General features: G+C 56.4%; 1 protein-coding gene across 1 annotated transcript in view; it reads left to right on the forward strand.

Annotated features, from left to right (window-relative positions):
* Positions 1-16,764, forward strand: part of LOC308232666 (sodium/potassium-transporting ATPase subunit alpha-3) — a gene marked incomplete at both ends in the record, with an annotated part of 39,451 nt that extends 22,687 nt beyond the window's left edge. Inside the window, 11 exons of the mRNA XM_080639894.1 lie at positions 483-658; positions 2,482-2,618; positions 4,855-5,005; positions 7,084-7,252; positions 7,342-7,496; positions 9,253-9,376; positions 10,339-10,484; positions 12,664-12,794; positions 13,983-14,084; positions 14,512-14,603; positions 16,736-16,764. Of these exons, the coding sequence (XP_080496020.1) occupies positions 483-658; positions 2,482-2,618; positions 4,855-5,005; positions 7,084-7,252; positions 7,342-7,496; positions 9,253-9,376; positions 10,339-10,484; positions 12,664-12,794; positions 13,983-14,084; positions 14,512-14,603; positions 16,736-16,764 (1,412 nt within the window). The remainder of the gene's footprint in view (positions 1-482; positions 659-2,481; positions 2,619-4,854; positions 5,006-7,083; positions 7,253-7,341; positions 7,497-9,252; positions 9,377-10,338; positions 10,485-12,663; positions 12,795-13,982; positions 14,085-14,511; positions 14,604-16,735) is intronic.
* Between the last annotated feature and the right edge of the window lie 1,725 nt (positions 16,765-18,489).

Consider the following 18,489-nt stretch of genomic DNA (forward strand, 5'->3'; position numbering starts at 1 on the left):
CATTTTGGGGTAGAAAAGGTGTATTTTGGGGTAGAAAATGTGTATTTTGGACTAGAAAAGGTGTATTTTGTGGCACAAAAGGTGTATTTTGGGGTAGAAAATGTGTATTTTGGACTAGAAAAGGTGTATTTTGTGGCACAAAAGGTGTATTTTGGGGTAGAAAATGTGTATTTTGTGGCACAAAAGGTGTATTTTGGGGCAGAAAATGTGTATTTTGTGGCACAAAAGGTGTATTTTGGGGCAGAAAAGGTGTATTTTGTGGCACAAAAGGTGTATTTTGGGGTAGAAACGGTGTATTTTGTGGCACAAAAGGTGTATTTTGGGCTAGAAAAGGTGTATTTTGGGGCACAAAAGGGGTATTTTGGGGCAGAAAAGGTGTATTTTGTGGCACAAAAGGTGTATTTTGGGCTAGAAAAGGTGTATTTTGGGGCACAAAAGGGGTATTTTGGGGTGCGGGGGGCTCTGACCCATTCCCTCCCCAGGTTTCTGCCACTTTTACCTGCCCGAGGACCAGTACCCCAAGGGCTTCGCCTTCGACTGCGACGACGTCAACTTCGCCACCGACAACCTCTGCTTCGTGGGGCTCATGTCCATGATCGACCCCCCCCGCGCCGCCGTCCCCGACGCCGTGGGCAAGTGCCGCAGCGCCGGCATCAAGGTGGGACCCGGAACCGGCCGGATTCGGCCCAAAACAGAGCCCTCGGAACCGGGGGAAAATAGACCCGAAATGGAAGGGAATAGACCTGAAATAGAAGGAAGTAGACCCGAAATAGAAGGAAATAGAAGGAAGTAGACCCGAAATAGAAGGGAATAGAGCCGAAATAGACCCGAAATAGAAGGAAATAGACCCGAAATAGAAGGAAATAGACCCGAAATAGACCCGAAATAGAAGGGAATAGACCAGAAAGAGAAGGGAATAGACCCGAAATAGAAGGAAATAGACCCGAAATAGACCCGAAATAGAAGGAAGTAGACCCGAAATAGAAGGAAATAGAAGGAAGTAGACCCGAAATAGAAGGGAATAGAGCCGAAATAGACCCGAAATAGAAGGAAATAGACCCGAAATAGAAGGAAATAGACCCGAAATAGAAGGAAGTAGACCCGAAATAGAAGGAAATAGAAGGAAGTAGACCCGAAATAGAAGGGAATAGAGCCGAAATAGACCCGAAATAGAAGGAAGTAGACCCGAAATAGACCCGAAATAGAAGGGAATAGACCCGAAAGAGAAGGGAATAGACCCGAAATAGACCCGAAATAGAAGGAAATAGACCCTAAATAGAAGGGAATAGACCCTAAATAGAAGGGAATAGACCCGAAATAGAAGGGAATAGACCCGAAATAGAAGGAAATAGACCCGAAATAGACCCGAAATAGAAGGGAATAGACCCGAAAGAGAAGGGAATAGACCCGAAATAGACCCGAAATAGAAGGAAATAGACCCTAAATAGAAGGGAATAGACCCAAAATAGAAGGGAATAGACCCTAAATAGAAGGGAATAGACCCAAAATAGAAGGGAATAGACACGAAATAGAAGGGAATAGAGCCGAAATGGAAGGGAATAGAACTGAAATAGAAGGGAATAGACCCGAAATAGAAGGGAATAGACCCAAAATAGAAAGTAATAGACCCGAAATAGAAGGGAATAGAGCCGAAATAGAAGGGAATAGACCCGAAATAGAAGGGAATAGACCCGACATAGAAGGGAATAGACCCGACATAGAAGGGAATAGACCCAAAATAGAAAGTAATAGACCCGAAATAGAAGGGAATAGACCCGAAATAGAAGGGAATAGACCCGAAATAGAAGGGAATAGACCCGAAATAGAAGGGAATAGACCCGAAATAGAAGGGAATAGACCCGAAATAGAAGGGAATAGACCCAAAATAGAAGGAATAGACCCGAAATAGACCCGAAATAGAAGGAAATAGACCCGAAATAGAAGGGAATAGAGCTGAAATAGAAGGGAATAGACCCAAAATAGAAGGGAATAGACCCAAATCGGCCAGATTCAGCCCAAAAAGAGACTGGAAATGGCTCCAAAACAGCCGAAAATAGCCCCAAAACAAGGAAAATAGACCCGAAATAGAAGAAAATAGACCTGAAACAGAGGAAAGTAGCCCTAAAACAGAGGAAAATAGCCCCAAAGCCAGGAAAATAGCCCCAAAGCAGCCGGATTCAGCCCAAAAAGAGGCCAAAAATGGCTCTAAACCAGAGGAAAATAGCCCCAAAACAGCCAGAAAACCCAAAACAGACGGAAATCCACCCCAAAACCCCTAAAATCACCCAAAAATCACCCACATCACCCCAAAAGACCCCAATTCCTATTCAAATCACTCCAAACCCCTCAAATCCCCCCAAATCCCCTAGAACCCCTCAAAACCCCCGAAATCACCCCAAACCCCCAATTCCCATTCAAATCACCCCAAACCCCCCCAAAATGACCCAAACCCCCCCAAAAATGACCCAAACCCCCCCATAGGTGATCATGGTGACCGGGGACCACCCCATCACGGCCAAGGCCATCGCCAAAGGCGTCGGCATCATCTCGGAGGGCAACGAGACCGTGGAGGACATCGCGGCGCGGCTCAACATCCCCGTCAGCCAGGTCAACCCCCGGTGCGTGCTATGGGGCGCTATGGGGCGCTATGGGGTGCTATGGGGCGCCATGGGGCGCTATGGGTGCTATAGGTGCTATAGGTGCTATGGGGCGCTGTGGGGTGCTATGGGGCACTATGGGTGCTATAGGTGCTATAGGTGCTATGGGGCGCTATGGGGCGCTATGGGGTGCTATGGGGCGCTATGGGTGCTATAGGTGCTATGGGGCGCTGTGGGGTGCTATGGGGCGTTATGGGTGCTATGGGGCGCTATGGGTGCTATGGGGCGCTATGGGGTGCTATGGGGCGCCATGGGTGCTATAGGTGCTATAGGTGCTATGGGGCGCTGTGGGGTGCTATGGGGCGCTATGGGGTGCTATGGGGCGCTATGGGGCGCTATGGGGTGCTATGGGGCGCTATGGGTGCTATAGGTGCTATAGGTGCTATGGGGCGCTGTGGGGTGCTATGGGGCGCTATGGGTGCTGTGGAGCACTGTGGGGCGCTATGGGTGCTATGGGGCGCTATGGGGCGCTATGGGGTGCTATGGGGCGCTATGGGTGCTATGGAGCACTGTGGGGCGCTATGGGTGCTATGGGGTGCTATGGGGCGCTATGCGGCGCTATGGGGCGCTATGGGGCGCTATGGGGTGCTATGGGGCGCTATGGGTGCTATAGGTGCTATAGGTGCTATGGGGCGCTGTGGGGTGCTATGGGGCGCTATGGGTGCTATGGAGCACTGTGGGGCGCTATGGGTGCTATGGGGCGCTATGGGGCGCTATGGGGTGCTATGGGGCGCTATGGGTGCTATGGAGCACTGTGGGGCGCTATGGGTGCTATGGGGCGCTATGGGGCGCTATGGGGCGCTATGGGGCGCTATGGGGCGCTATGGGGCGCTATGGGGTGCTATGGGGCGCTATGGGTGCTATAGGTGCTATAGGTGCTATGGGGCGCTGTGGGGTGCTATGGGTGCTATGGAGCACTGTAGGTACTATAGGGGGGCTATGGGGTGCTATGGGGCACTGTGGGGTGCTATGGGTGCTCTGGAGTGCTATGGGCACTATGGGGCGCTATGGAGCGCGGTAGGCATAGGGGGGATATGGGGTGCTATGGGGCGCTGTGGGGTGCTATGGGTGCTCTGGAGTGCTATGGGCACTATGGGGCGCTATGGAGCGCGGTAGGCATAGCGGGGATATAGGGTGCTATGGGGCGCTGTGGGGTGCTATGGGTGCTCTGGGGTGCTATGGGCACTATGGGGCGCTATGGAGGGCAGTAGGCATAGCGGGGATACGGGGTGCTATGGGGCGCTGTGGGGTGCTATGGGTGCTCTGGGGTGCTATGGGCGCTATGGGGCGCTATGGAGGGCGGTAGGCATAGGGGGGATATGGGGTGCTATGGGGCGCTGTGGGTGCTATGGGGTGTTGTGGGGTGCTATGGCTGCTATGGGGTGCTATGGCTGCTATGGGGTGCTATGAGGTGCTATGGAGAGCTGTAGGCACTATAGGGGGGATATGGGGTGCTATGGGCGCTATGGGGTGCTATGAGGTGCTATGGAGAGCTGTAGGCACTACAGGGGGGATATGGGGTGCTATGGGTTGCCGTGGGGTGCTATGGGGTGTTGTGGGGCACTATGGGTCGCTATGGGAGCTATGGGGCACTATGGGGTGCTATGGGTGCTATGGGGCACCACGGGGTGCTATAGGGGTGCTATGGGGCACTATGGGCACTATAGGGGGGATATGGGGCACTATGGGGGGGGGATTATTTGGGCTCCCCCAATGGATTTCAGGGTTGTCCCTATCGATTTCAGGGCATCCCTATGGATTTCAGGGTTGTCCCTATAGATTTCAGGGTATCCTTATGGATTCGGGGTGTCCCTATGGATTTCAGGTTTTCCCTATGGATTTCGGGGCTATCCCTATGGATTTCAGGGCTATGCCTACAGATTTCAGGATCCTCTGGATTTTGGATCTATCCCTATGGATTTCGAGGCTATCCCTATGGATTTTGGGTCTATCCCTATGGATTTCAGGGTTGTCCCTATGGATTTCGGGTCTATCCCTATGGATTTCGGGTCTATCCCTATGGATTTCGGGTCTATCCCTATGGATTTTGGATCTATCCCTATGGATTTCGAGGCTATCCCTATGGATTTTGGGTCTATCCCTACGGATTTCAGGGTCGTCCCTATGGATTTCGGGTCTATCCCTAAGGATCCATGGGCTCTGACCCCCCCCTTTTCCCCATTGCCCCCCCCCAAAGGGACGCCAAGGCGTGCGTGATCCACGGCACGGACCTGAAGGACATGAGCTCGGAGCAGATCGATGAGATCCTGCAGAACCACACCGAGATCGTCTTCGCCCGCACCTCCCCGCAGCAGAAGCTCATCATCGTGGAGGGCTGCCAGAGACAGGTACCGGGGGGGACGGACACCCCGACGTACAGCCGGAACAGCCCGGGAACACCCCGAAAACACAAGAAAACACCCCAAAACGACCCGAAAACACACCTGAAACACCCAAAACCAACCTGAAACACACTGAAAACACCCGAAAACACCCCAAAACGACCTGAAACACCCGAAAACACACCTGAAACACCCAAAACCAACCTGAAACACACTGAAAACACCCGAAAACACCCCAAAACGACCTGAAACACCCGAAAACACACCTGAAACACCCAAAAATACCCCAAAAGGACCCGAACACACACCTAAAACACCCAAAAACAACCTGAAACACACCGAAAACACCCCAAAATGACCTGAAAACACACCTGAAACACCCAAAACCAACCTGAAACACACTGAAAACACCCGAAAACACCCCAAAACGACCTGAAACACCCGAAAACACACCTGAAACACCCAAAACCAACCTGAAACACACTGAAAACACCCGAAAACACCCCAAAATGACCTGAAACACCCGAAAACACACCTGAAACACCCAAAAATACCCCAAAAGGACCCGAACACACACCTAAAACACCCAAAAACAACCTGAAACACACCGAAAACACCCCAAACCGACCTGAAAACACACCTGAAACACCCAAAACCAACCTGAAACACACTGAAAACACCCGAAAACACCCCAAAACGACCTGAAACACCCGAAAACACACCTGAAACACCCAAAAATACCCCAAAACGACCCGAACACACACCTAAAACACCCAAAACCAACCTGAAACACACTGAAAACACCCCAAAACGACCTGAAAACACACCTGAAACACCCGAAACCACACCTGAAACACCCGAAAATACCCCAAAACGACCCGAACACACACCTGAAACACCCAAAACCAACCTAAAACACACTGAAAACACCCAAAACCACCCCAGAGACACCTGAAAACACACCTGAAACACCCGAAAACAACCTAAAACACACTGAAAACATCTGAAAACAACATAAACACACTGAAAACACCCCAGAAACACCTGAAAACACACCTAAACCACCTGAAAACAACCTAAACCACACAAAACCACCCCAGAAACACACCTAAAACACCTGAAAACACCCCAGAAACACCCAAACCCACACTTAAATCACCTGAAAACACCCAAAACCAACCTAAAACACACCTAAAACATCCGAAAACACCCCAAAGGTGTACCCAAGGTGGTACCCACGGTACCACCATCATGAGGATGCTCCTCATGTCCCCATCACCATGGGGATGGAGATGGTACCCAAGGTACCACCATCATGAGGATGCTCCCCACGTCCCCATCACCATGGGGATGGAGATGGTACCCAAGGTACCACCACGATGGGGATGCTCCCCACGTCCCCATCACCATGGGGATGGAGATGGTACCCAAGGTACCACCACGACGGGGATGCTCCCCACGTCCCCATCACCATGGGGATGGAGATGGTACCCAAGGTACCACCACGACGGGGATGCTCCCCACGTCCCCATCACCATGGGGATGGAGATGGTACCCAAGGTACCACCACGACGGGGATGCTCCCCACGTCCCCATCACCATGGGGATGGAGATGGTACCCAAGGTACCACCACGACGGGGATGCTCCCCACGTCCCCATCACCATGGGGATGGAGATGGTACCCAAGGTACCACCACGACGGGGATGCTCCCCACGTCCCCATCACCATGGGGATGGAGATGGTACCCAAGGTACCACCACGACGGGGATGCTCCCCACGTCCCCATCACCATGGGGATGGAGATGGTACCCAAGGTACCACCACGACGGGGATGCTCCCCACGTCCCCATCACCATGGGGATGGAGATGGTACCCAGGGTACCACCACGACGGGGATGCTCCCCACGTCCCCATCACCATGGGGATGGAGATGGTACCCAAGGTACCACCACGACGGGGATGCTCCCCACGTCCCCATCACCATGGGGATGGAGATGGTACCCAAGGTACCACCACGACGGGGATGCTCCCCACGTCCCCCTATCCCCCTCCCATCGTCCCACCCCACATCCCCGTCCCCAGGGCGCCATCGTGGCGGTGACCGGCGACGGTGTCAATGACTCGCCGGCGCTGAAGAAGGCCGACATCGGCGTGGCCATGGGCATCGCCGGCTCCGACGTCTCCAAGCAAGCGGCCGACATGATCCTGCTCGACGACAACTTCGCCTCCATCGTCACCGGCGTGGAGGAAGGTCCGTGTGGGGCCCATAGGGATCAAGGTTGGGGGGATGCTTGGGATATAGGGGGGGGACCCCGTTGGTGACCATCCCCGTGCCCTCAGGCCGCCTGATCTTTGACAACCTGAAGAAGTCCATCGCCTACACCTTGACCAGCAACATCCCCGAGATCACCCCCTTCCTGCTCTTCATCATGGCCAACATCCCGCTGCCCTTGGGGACCATCACCATCCTCTGCATCGACCTGGGCACCGACATGGTGAGATGATGGGGGACACACACACACCCCCCCTTTTAGGAGCACCCCGAAACCCTTGGGGACCCCAATGATCGTCCCTATGGACCCCAGAACCCCCAACTCCTCCATGGTGGGACCCCCAAGAACATCCCTATAGGGCAGCATGGAGGGCAATGGGGGGCAGATGGGATGCAGTGGGGTACCACGGGATGCTCTAGGGAGCAATGGGGTGCAGATGGGATGCAGTGGGGTACCACGGGATGCTCTAGGGATGCTATGGGGATACCATGACCCCCGTAAAGGGGGGGGAACCCCCTTTTAGGAGCACCCCCAAGGCTTTGGGGATCTCCAAGGTCCTCCCTATGGGCCCCAGAACCCCCAAATCCCCAATGGTGGGACCCCCAAGAACATCCCTATAGGGCAGCATGGAGGGCAATGGGGTGCAGATGGGATGCAGTGGGGTACCACGGGATGCTCTAGGGATGCTATGGGGATACCATGACCCCCGTAAAGGGGGGGAACCCCCTTTTAGGAGCACCCCCAAGGCTTTGGGGATCTCCAAGGTCCTCCCTATGGGCCCCAGAACCCCCAACTCCCCCATGGTGGGACCCCCAAGAACATCCCTATAGGGCAGCATGGAGGGCAATGGGGTGCAGATGGGATGCAGTGGGGTACCACGGGATGCTCTAGGGAGCAATGGGGTGCAGATGGGATGCAGTGGGGTACCACGGGATGCTCTAGGGATGCTATGGGGATACCATGACCCCCGTAAAGGGGGGGAACCCCCTTTTAGGAGCACCCCCAAAGCTTTGGGGATCTCCAAGGTCCTCCCTATGGGCCCCAGAACCCCCAACTCCCCCATGGTGGGACCCCCAAGAACATCCCTATAGGGCAGCATGGAGGGCAATGGGGTGCAGATGGGATGCAGTGGGGTACCACGGGATGCTCTAGGGATGCTATGGGGATACCATGACCCCCGTAAAGGGGGGGAACCCCCTTTTAGGAGCACCCCCAAGGCTTTGGGGATCTCCAAGGTCCTCCCTATGGGCCCCAGAACCCCCAACTCCCCAATGGTGGGACCCCCAAGAACATCCCTATAGGGCAGCATGGAGGGCAATGGGGTGCAGATGGGATGCAGTGGGGTACCACGGGATGCTCTAGGGATGCTATGGGGATACCATGACCCCCGTAAAGGGGGGGAACCCCCTTTTAGGAGCACCCCCAAGGCTTTGGGGATCTCCAAGGTCCTCCCTATGGGCCCCAGAACCCCCAACTCCCCAATGGTGGGACCCCCAAGAACATCCCTATAGGGCAGCATGGAGGGCAATGGGGTGCAGATGGGATGCAGTGGGGTACCACGGGATGCTCTAGGGAGCAATGGGGTGCAGATGGGATGCAGTGGGGTACCACGGGATGCTCTAGGGAGCAATGGGGTGCAGATGGGATGCAGTGGGGTACCACGGGATGCTCTAGGGATGCTATGGGGATACCATGACCCCCGTAAAGGGGGGGAACCCCCTCTTACGAGCACCCCTAAACCCTTGGGGACCCCCAAGGTCCTCCCTATGACCAATGCTATAGGGCAATATGGGGTGCTATAGAGGGCAATAGGGTGCAGATGGGATGCCGCTGGGTACCACGGGATGCTCTAGGGGTGCTATGGCGATACCACGGCCCCCATACAAGGGGGGGGGACCCCCTTTTACGAGCACCCCCAAACCTTGGGGACCCCCCCAGGGGTGCCCATGTGGGGTGACCCCCATTGTGCCCCCCCCAGGTCCCTGCTATCTCCTTGGCCTACGAGGCGGCCGAAAGCGACATCATGAAGCGGCAGCCCCGGAACCCCCGCTCGGACAAGCTGGTGAATGAGCGGCTCATCAGCATGGCCTACGGGCAGATCGGTGAGCTATCGCGATAGCGGGATGGAGGAGGAGATATCGCGACGTAGCAGGCGATATGGGGGGGGGGCAAGGGGGGCGATATCGGGGGAGGAAGAGAGGTATCGGGATATAGGAGGTGATATCACGATATAGGAGGAGATATGGGGGGCAAGGGGTGCAATATGGGGGGGAGAGATATCGGGATATAGGAGGAGATATCGGGATATCGACGGTGATATAAGGGGTTGAGGGGTGAGATATGGGGGCTCAGGGTAGCAATATGGGGCTTCGGGGGTGTGATATCAGGCTCTGGGGCACGATATGGGCATGAAGTAAGGGGGCGACCCCAAAAGATAAAGGGGGCACCCCAAAAAGTTGGGGGGAGAACCCAGAAATCCCGGGGGAAGCAGCATCCTGCATCCCTGAGCATCCTCTATGTGGTGGTACCCAAGGGGGGAGCTGCATCCTGCATCCCTGAGCATCCTCTATGTGGTGGTACCCAAGGGGGGAGCAGCATCCTGCATCCCTGAGCATCCTCTGTGTTGTGGTACCCAAGGGGGGAGCAGCATCCTGCATCCCTGAGCATCCTCTGTGTTGTGGTACCCAAGGGGTGAAGCAGCATCCTGCATCCCTGAGCATCCTCTATGTGGTGGTACCCAAGGGGGGAGCAGCATCCTGCATCCCTGAGCATCCTCTATGTGGTGGTACCCAAGGGGGGAGCAGCATCCTGCATCCCTGAGCATCCTCTGTGTTGTGGTACCCAAGGGGGGAGCAGCATCCTGCATCCCTGAGCATCCTCTATGTGGTGGTACCCAAGGGGGGAGCAGCATCCTGCATCCCTGAGCATCCTCTGGGTGGTGGTACCCAAGGGGTGAAGCAGCATCCTGCATCCCTGAGCATCCTCTGGGGCTCTTAGGGGGCAATAGGGGGGTTCTGTGGGTCGGGGGTGCCCTGACCCCCCCTTTTCCCCCCCCATTCCCTAGGGATGATCCAGGCTCTCGGGGGGTTCTTCGCCTACTTCGTGATCCTGGCGGAAAACGGGTTCCTTCCCTCCCGCCTGGTCGGGATCCGCCTGCGCTGGGATGACCGCACCGTCAACGACCTGGAGGACTCCTATGGGCAGCAGTGGGTCAGTGCCCCATAGCGCCCTATAGCAGCCTTATAGCGCCCCATAGTGCCCTGCAGCACCTATAGCACCCCATAGGATCAGTGCCCCATAGCGCCCTATAGCAGCCTTATAGCGCCCCATAGTGCCCTGCAGCACCTATAGCACCCCATAGGATCAGTGCCCCATAGCGCCCTATGGCAGCCTTATAGCGCCCCATAGTGCCCTGCAGCACCTATAGCACCCCATAGGATCAGTGCCCCATAGCGCCCTATAGCCGCCTTATAGCGCCCCATAGTGCCCTGCAGCACCTATAGCACCCCATAGGATCAGTGCCCCATAGCGCCCTATAGCAGCCTTATAGCGCCCCATAGTGCCCTGCAGCACCTATAGCACCCCATAGGATCAGTGCCCCATAGCGCCCTATGGCAGCCTTATAGCGCCCCATAGTGCCCTGCAGCACCTATAGCACCCCATAGGATCAGTGCCCCATAGCGCCCTATAGCAGCCTTATAGCGCCCCATAGTGCCCTGCAGCACCTATAGCACCCCATAGGATCAGTGCCCCATAGCGCCCTATAGCCGCCTTATAGCGCCCCATAGTGCCCTGCAGCACCTATAGCACCCCATAGGATCAGTGCCCCATAGCGCCCTATAGCAGCCTTATAGCGCCCCATAGTTCCCTGCAGCACCTATAGCACCCCATAGGATCAGTGCCCCATAGCGCCCTATAGCAGCCTTATAGCGCCCCATAGTGCCCTGCAGCACCTATAGCACCCCATAGGATCAGTGCCCCATAGCGCCCTATAGCAGCCTTATAGCGCCCCATAGTGCCCTGCAGCACCTATAGCACCCCATAGGATCAGTGCCCCATAGCGCCCTATAGCCGCCTTATAGCGCCCCATAGTGCCCTGCAGCACCTATAGCACCCCATAGGATCAGTGCCCCATAGCGCCCTATAGCCGCCTTATAGCGCCCCATAGTGCCCTGCAGCACCTATAGCACCCCATAGGATCAGTGCCCCATAGCGCCCTATAGCAGCCTTATAGCGCCCCATAGTGCCCTGCAGCACCTATAGCACCCCATAGGATCAGTGCCCCATAGCGCCCTATAGCAGCCTTATAGCGCCCCATAGTGCCCTGCAGCACCTATAGCACCCCATAGGATCAGTGCCCCATAGCGCCCTATAGCAGCCTTATAGCGCCCCATAGTGCCCTGCAGCACCTATAGCACCCCATAGGATCAGTGCCCCATAGCGCCCTATAGCCGCCTTATAGCGCCCCATAGTGCCCTGCAGCACCTATAGCACCCCATAGGATCAGTGCCCCATAGCGCCCTATGGCAGCCTTATAGCGCCCCATAGTGCCCTGCAGCATCTATAGCACCCCATAGGATCAGTGCCCCATAGCGCCCTATAGCAGCCTTATAGCGCCCCATAGTGCCCTGCAGCACCTATAGCACCCCATAGGATCAGTGCCCCATAGCGCCCTATAGCCGCCTTATAGCGCCCCATAGTGCCCTGCAGCACCTATAGCACCCCATAGGATCAGTGCCCCATAGCGCCCTATAGCAGCCTTATAGCGCCCCATAGTGCCCTGCAGCACCTATAGCACCCCATAGCATCCGCACAGTGCCCCATTGCCACCCATTGCATCCCATAGTGCCCTATAGCATCCCCGCAGCACCCATCGCACCCCACAGCGTTCCATAGTACCCCAATGCATCCCATTGCCCTCCGTTGCATCCCCATTGCAGCAGGGGCTCAGCCTGGGGGGCTGAGCACCCCATAGATCCCCCACAGCACCCCATTGCCCTCTAGTGCACCCCATAATATCCCCATTGCAGTCAGGGGTTGGCTCAGCACCCCATAACAGCCCATTGTACCTCTATAGCATCCCTATAGCACCCCGTAATACCTCACTACGTCCCATAGAGCCCCATAGCACCCCATTGCCCTCCATAGCACCCCATATTGCCCTACAGCATCGCATAGCACCCCATTGCATCCTATAGCACCCCACTCTGCACCCCAATTCCCCCCCCATTGGGGTCTCAGCACCCCAATCCCCCTCCATAGCAACCCACTGCTTACCCTGTGCACCCCAATCCCCCCCATATAGGGGCACCCCATAGCCCTCGGTGGGGGGGGGGGGGGTGGGGGGTGGTTTTGGGGTGTCTCTGACGTCATTTCCGGGGCCCCCCAGACCTATGAGCAGCGCAAGGTGGTGGAGTTCACTTGCCACACCGCGTTCTTCGTCAGCATCGTGGTGGTGCAATGGGCAGACCTCATCATCTGCAAGACCCGGCGCAACTCCGTCTTCCAGCAGGGCATGAAGTAAGGGGGGGGGACCCCCAAAAATAGGGGGGACCCCAAAAAGTTGGGGGGGGAACCCAAAAATCCCGAGGGAAACAGCATCCTGCATCCCTGAGCATCCTCTATGTGGTGGTACCCAAGGGGGGAGCTGCATCCTGCATCCCTGAGCATCCTCTATGTGGTGGTACCCAAGGGGGGAGCAGCATCCTGCATCCCTGAGCATCCTCTATGTGGTGGTACCCAAGGGGGGAGCTGCATCCTGCATCCCTGAGCATCCTCTGGGTGGTGGTACCCAAGGAGGGAGCAGCATCCTGCATCCCTGAGCATCCTCTATGTGGTGGTACCCAAGGGGGGAGCAGCATCCTGCATCCCTGAGCATCCTCCTTGTGGTGGTACCCAAGGGGGGAGCAGCATCCTGCATCCCTGAGCATCCTCTGGGTGGTGGTACCCAAGGGGGGAGCAGCATCCTGCATCCCTGAGCATCCTCTGGGTGGTGGTACCCAAGGGGGGAGCTGCATCCTGCATCCCTGAGCATCCTCTATGTGGTGGTACCCAAGGGGGGAGCTGCATCCTGCATCCCTGAGCATCCTCTATGTGGTGGTACCCAAGGGGGGAGCAGCATCCTGCATCCCTGAGCATCCTCTGGGTGGTGGTACCCAAGGGGGGAGCAGCATCCTGCATCCCTGAGCATCCTCTATGTGGTGGTACCCAAGGGGGGAGCAGCATCCTGCATCCCTGAGCATCCTCTGGGTGGTGGTACCCAAGGGGGGAGCAGCATCCTGCATCCCTGAGCATCCTCTGGGTGGTGGTACCCAAGGGGGGAGCAGCATCCTGCATCCCTGAGCATCCTCTGTGTTGTGGTACCCAAGGGGGGAGCAGCATCCTGCATCCCTGAGCATCCTCTATGTGGTGGTACCCAAGGGGGGAGCAGCATCCTGCATCCCTGAGCATCCTCTGGGTGGTGGTACCCAAGGGGGGAGCAGCATCCTGCATCCCTGAGCATCCTCTATGTGGTGGTACCCAAGGGGGGAGCAGCATCCTGCATCCCTGAGCATCCTCTATGTGGTGGTACCCAAGGGGGGAGCAGCATCCTGCATCCTTGGAGATGCTTTATGGGGGTCCCTCGATATTGGGGGGCACAGGGGGGTGTCGGAGGGGGTCCGGGGGGGTTGTGGCTTTGGGGGTGATGCTCTTTATGCCCCCCCTTAGGAACAAGATCCTGATTTTCGGGCTCTTTGAGGAGACGGCATTGGCCGCGTTCCTCTCCTATTGCCCTGGCATGGACGTGGCTCTGCGCATGTACCCCCTCAAGTAAGCGGGGGGACCCCACATTTGGGGGTCTATGGGGGTCTATGGGGTCCTAAGTGGGGGAGCAGCATCCTTCATCCCTGAGCATCCTCTGGGTAGTGGTACCCAAGGGGGAGTCTTGGGGTTCCTGGCGGGGTCTATGGGGGCTTTGGGATGTCCTAAAGGGATTGAAGGGGGTCCTGGAAGGGTCCAAGGGGTGTTTGGGGGGATTCTGGGGGGGGGGCCTTTAGTGCCCTAAGGACGTTTTTGGGTGGCTTTCACCCCTTTTTGGGTGAATTTAGCCCATTTTTGGAATGATTTAACCCATTTTGGGGTGATTTAACCCATTTTGGGGTGATTTAACCCATTTTGGGGTGATATAGCCCATTTTGGGGTGAATTTCACCCATTTTGGGGGTGAATTTAACCGTCATTGCTGTCCCCATCCCCAGGCCCAGCTGGTGGTTCTGCGCCTTCCCCTACAGCTTCCTCATCTTCGTCTATGATGAGATCCGCAAACTCATCCTGCGCCGCAACCCCGGAGGTGGGAATGGGGGGCTATGGGGCCTATGGGGGTCTATAGGGGTCTATGGGGGTCTATAGGGGTCTATGGGGGTCTATGGGGCCCTAAGGGGGGAGCAGCATCCTTCATCTCTGAGCATCCTCAGGGTAGTGGTACCCCAAGGGGGAGTCTTGGGGTTCCTGGAGGGGTCTATGGGGGTGTCTATGGGGTCCTAAGGGGGTCCTAAGGGGCACAGGGGGACTCTATGGGGTTTAAGGGGGGGTCTATGGGGGGTCTATAGGGGTTCTATGGGGTCCTAAGGGGGGAGCAGCATCCTTCATCTCTGAGCATCCTCAGGGTAGTGGTACCCCAAGGGGGGTCTTGGGGGTCCTGGAGGGGTCTATGGGGCCCTCAGGGGGTCCTAAGGGGCACAGGGGGACTCTATGGGGTTTAAGGGGGGGTCTATGGGGCCCTAAGGGGCACAGGGGGACTCTATGGGGTTTAAGGGGGGGTCTATGGGGGGTCTATAGGGGTTCTATGGGGTCCTAAGGGGGGAGCAGCGTCCTTCATCTCTGAGCATCCTCAGGGTAGTGGTACCCCAAGGGGGGTCTTGGGGGTCCTGGAGGGGTCTATGGGGCCCTCAGGGGGTCCTAAGGGGCACAGGGGGTGTCTATGGGGTTTAGGGGGGGGTCTATGGGGTACTAAGGGGCACAGGGGGAGTCTATGGGGTTTAAGGGGGGGTCTATGGGGGGGTCTATGGGGGTTCTATGGGGTCCTAAGGGGGGAGCAGCATCCTTCATCCCTGAGCATCCTCTGGGTAGTGGTACCCAAGGGGGAGTCTTGGGGTTCCTGGAGGGGTCTATGGGGGTGTCTATGGGGTCCTAAGGGGGTCCTAAGGGGCACAGGGGGACTCTATGGGGTTTAAGGGGGGGTCTATGGGGGGTCTATAGGGGTTCTATGGGGTCCTAAGGGGGGAGCAGCATCCTTCATCTCTGAGCATCCTCAGGGTAGTGGTACCCCAAGGGGGGTCTTGGGGGTCCTGGAGGGGTCTATGGGGCCCTCAGGGGGTCCTAAGGGGCACAGGGGGTGTCTATGGGGTTTAGGGGGGGGTCTATGGGGTCCTAAGGGGCACAGGGGGACTCTATGGGGTTTATGGGGGGGTCTATGGGGGGTCTCTAGGGGTTCTATGGGGTCCTAAGGGGGGAGCAGCATCCTTCATCCCTGAGCATCCTCTGGGTAGTGGTACCCAAGGGGGAGTCTTGGGGTTCCTGGAGGGGTCTATGGGGGTGTCTATGGGGTCCTAAGGGGGTCCTAAGGGGCACAGGGGGACTCTATGGGGTTTAAGGGGGGGTCTATGGGGCCCTAAGGGGCACAGGGGGACTCTATGGGGTTTATGGGGGGGTCTATGGGGGGTCTATAGGGGTTCTATGGGGCCCTAAGGGGGGAGCAGCATCCTTCATCCCTGAGCATCCTTTGGGTAGTGGTACCCAAGGGGGAGTCTTGGGGTTCCTGGAGGGGTCTATGGGGGTGTCTATGGGGTCCTAAGGGGGTCCTAAGGGGCACAGGGGGAGTCTATGGGGTTTATGGGGGGGTCTATGGGGGGTCTCTAGGGGTTCTATGGGGTCCTAAGGGGGGAGCAGCATCCTTCATCCCTGAGCATCCTCTGGGTAGTGGTACCCAAGGGGGAGTCTTGGGGTTCCTGGAGGGGTCTATGGGGGTGTCTATGGGGTCCTAAGGGGGTCCTAAGGGGCACAGGGGGACTCTATGGGGTTTAAGGGGGGGTCTATGGGGGGTCTATAGGGGTTCTATGGGGTCCTAAGGGGGGAGCAGCATCCTTCATCTCTGAGCATCCTCTGGGTAGTGGTACCCAAGGGCGGGTTTTGGGGGTCCTGGGGGGGCTATAGGGTTCTATGGGGGTCTATGAGGTCTATGGGGTTCTATGGGGGTCTACGGGGGTCTATGGGGGTTTATGGGTGTCTATGGGGGTCTATGGGGTCTATGGGGTTCTATGGGGTTCTATGGGGTTCTATGGGGTTCTATGGGGGTCTATGGGGGTCTACGGGGGTCTCTGGGTGTCTATGGGGGTCTATGGGGTCTATGGGGTCTATGGGGTTCTATGGGGCTTTTAGGGGTGCCCTGAGCCCCCCTCACCCCCTCTCCCCTCTCTCCTACAGGTTGGGTCGAGAAAGAAACCTACTACTGAGCCCCCCCCCCGGAACCCAAAACCACCCCAAAACCCCCCCAAAACCCCCCCAAAAGCACCCAAAAACCCCCCCAAAAGCACCCAAAAAGCACCCAAAAAGCGCGTTTCCCCCCCCAAAAAAACCCCTTTAAGCCCCTCCCCCTTAAAGCCCCGCCCCCCGTTAAGCCCCGCCCCCATTGAGCTCTAGGGGGAGGGGGGAGGGGCGCCTCGCCTTATGGGGGGGGGGAGGGGGGGGAGGGGTTTTGGGGGTTCCCGCCCCTCCCCCCCCCCGAAAACAAATGGGTTAAAAAAAAAAAAAAAAAAAATATTTTTTTGTCTTCGTGAAAAAAAAAAAAAAAAAAATTTGGGGGGGGGGGGGGAGGGGAAATTCCCGGGAAAAAAAAATAAAAAAAATTCTGGGGGGGAAAAAAATTTCCCGGGAAATTTAAAAAAAAAAAAAAAAAAAAAGAGGGGAAAAAAAAAAAAAAAAAAAAACCAAAAAAACCTCGATTAAAGTGAAAGTGATGACGTCAGCAAGCGGAAGTGAATGGGGGGAGGGGGCGCACGGGGGGGAGGGGGGATGGGGGCGGGACCACGAATAAGGGGGGGGGCGGCAAAAAGGGGTGGGGGTGGTTTGGGGGGATTTTGGGGGATTTGGGGGGATTTTGGGGGATTTTGGGGGGATTTGGGGGGATTTGGGGGGATTTTGGGGGATTTTGGGGGATTTTGGGGGATTTTGGGGGGATTTTGGGATTTGGGGGGATTTTGGGGTGATTTTGGGGGATTTTGGGGGGATTTGGGGGGGATTTGGGGGGATTTTGGGGGATTTTGGGGGGTTTGGGGGGATTTTGGGGGGTTTTGGGGGGATTTTGGGGGGATTTTGGGGGATTTGGGGGGATTTTGGGGGGATTTTGGGGGGATTTTGGGGGATTTTGGGGGATTTGGGGGGATTTTGGGGGATTTTGGGGGGATTTTGGGATTTGGGGGATTTGGGGGGGATTTGGGGGGATTTTGGGGGATTTTGGGGGGTTTGGGGGGATTTTGGGGGGGTTTTGGGGGGATTTTGGGGGATTTTGGGGGATTTGGGGGGATTTTGGGGGATTTTGGGGGGATTTTGGGGGATTTTGGGGGATTTGGGGGATTTTGGGGGATTTTGGGGGATTTTGGGGGATTTGGGGGGATTTTGGGGGATTTGGGGGGGTTTGGGGGGATTTTGGGGGGATTTTGGGGGATTTGGGGGGATTTTGGGGGATTTTGGGGGATTTGGGGGGATTTTGGGGGATTTTGGTGATTTGGGGGGATTTTGGGGGATTTTGGGGGGATTTGGGGGGATTTTGGGGGTTTTGTGGGGATTTTGGGGGATTTTGGGGATTTTGGGGGGATTTTGGGGGGATTTTGGGGGATTTGGGGGATTTTGGGGGATTTTGGGGGGATTTGGGGGGATTTTGGGGGTTTTGGGGATTTTGGGGGATTTGGGGGGGTTTGGGGGATTTTGGGGGGATTTTGGGGGGATTTTGGGGGGATTTTGGGGGATTTGGGGGATTTTGGGGGATTTGGGGGGGTTTGGGGGGATTTTGGGGGGATTTTGGGGGATTTGGGGGGATTTTGGGGGATTTTGGGTGATTTGGGGGGATTTTGGGGGATTTTGGGGGGATTGGGGGATTTTGGGGGTTTTGGGGGATTTTGGGGGATTTTGGGGGGATTTTGGGGATTTGGGGGGATTTGGGGGATTTTGGGGGATTTTGG

Source organism: Psittacula echo (assembly GCF_963264785.1).
Source record: "Psittacula echo genome assembly, contig: SCAFFOLD_154, whole genome shotgun sequence".
Classification (NCBI taxonomy): domain Eukaryota; kingdom Metazoa; phylum Chordata; class Aves; order Psittaciformes; family Psittacidae; genus Psittacula; species Psittacula echo.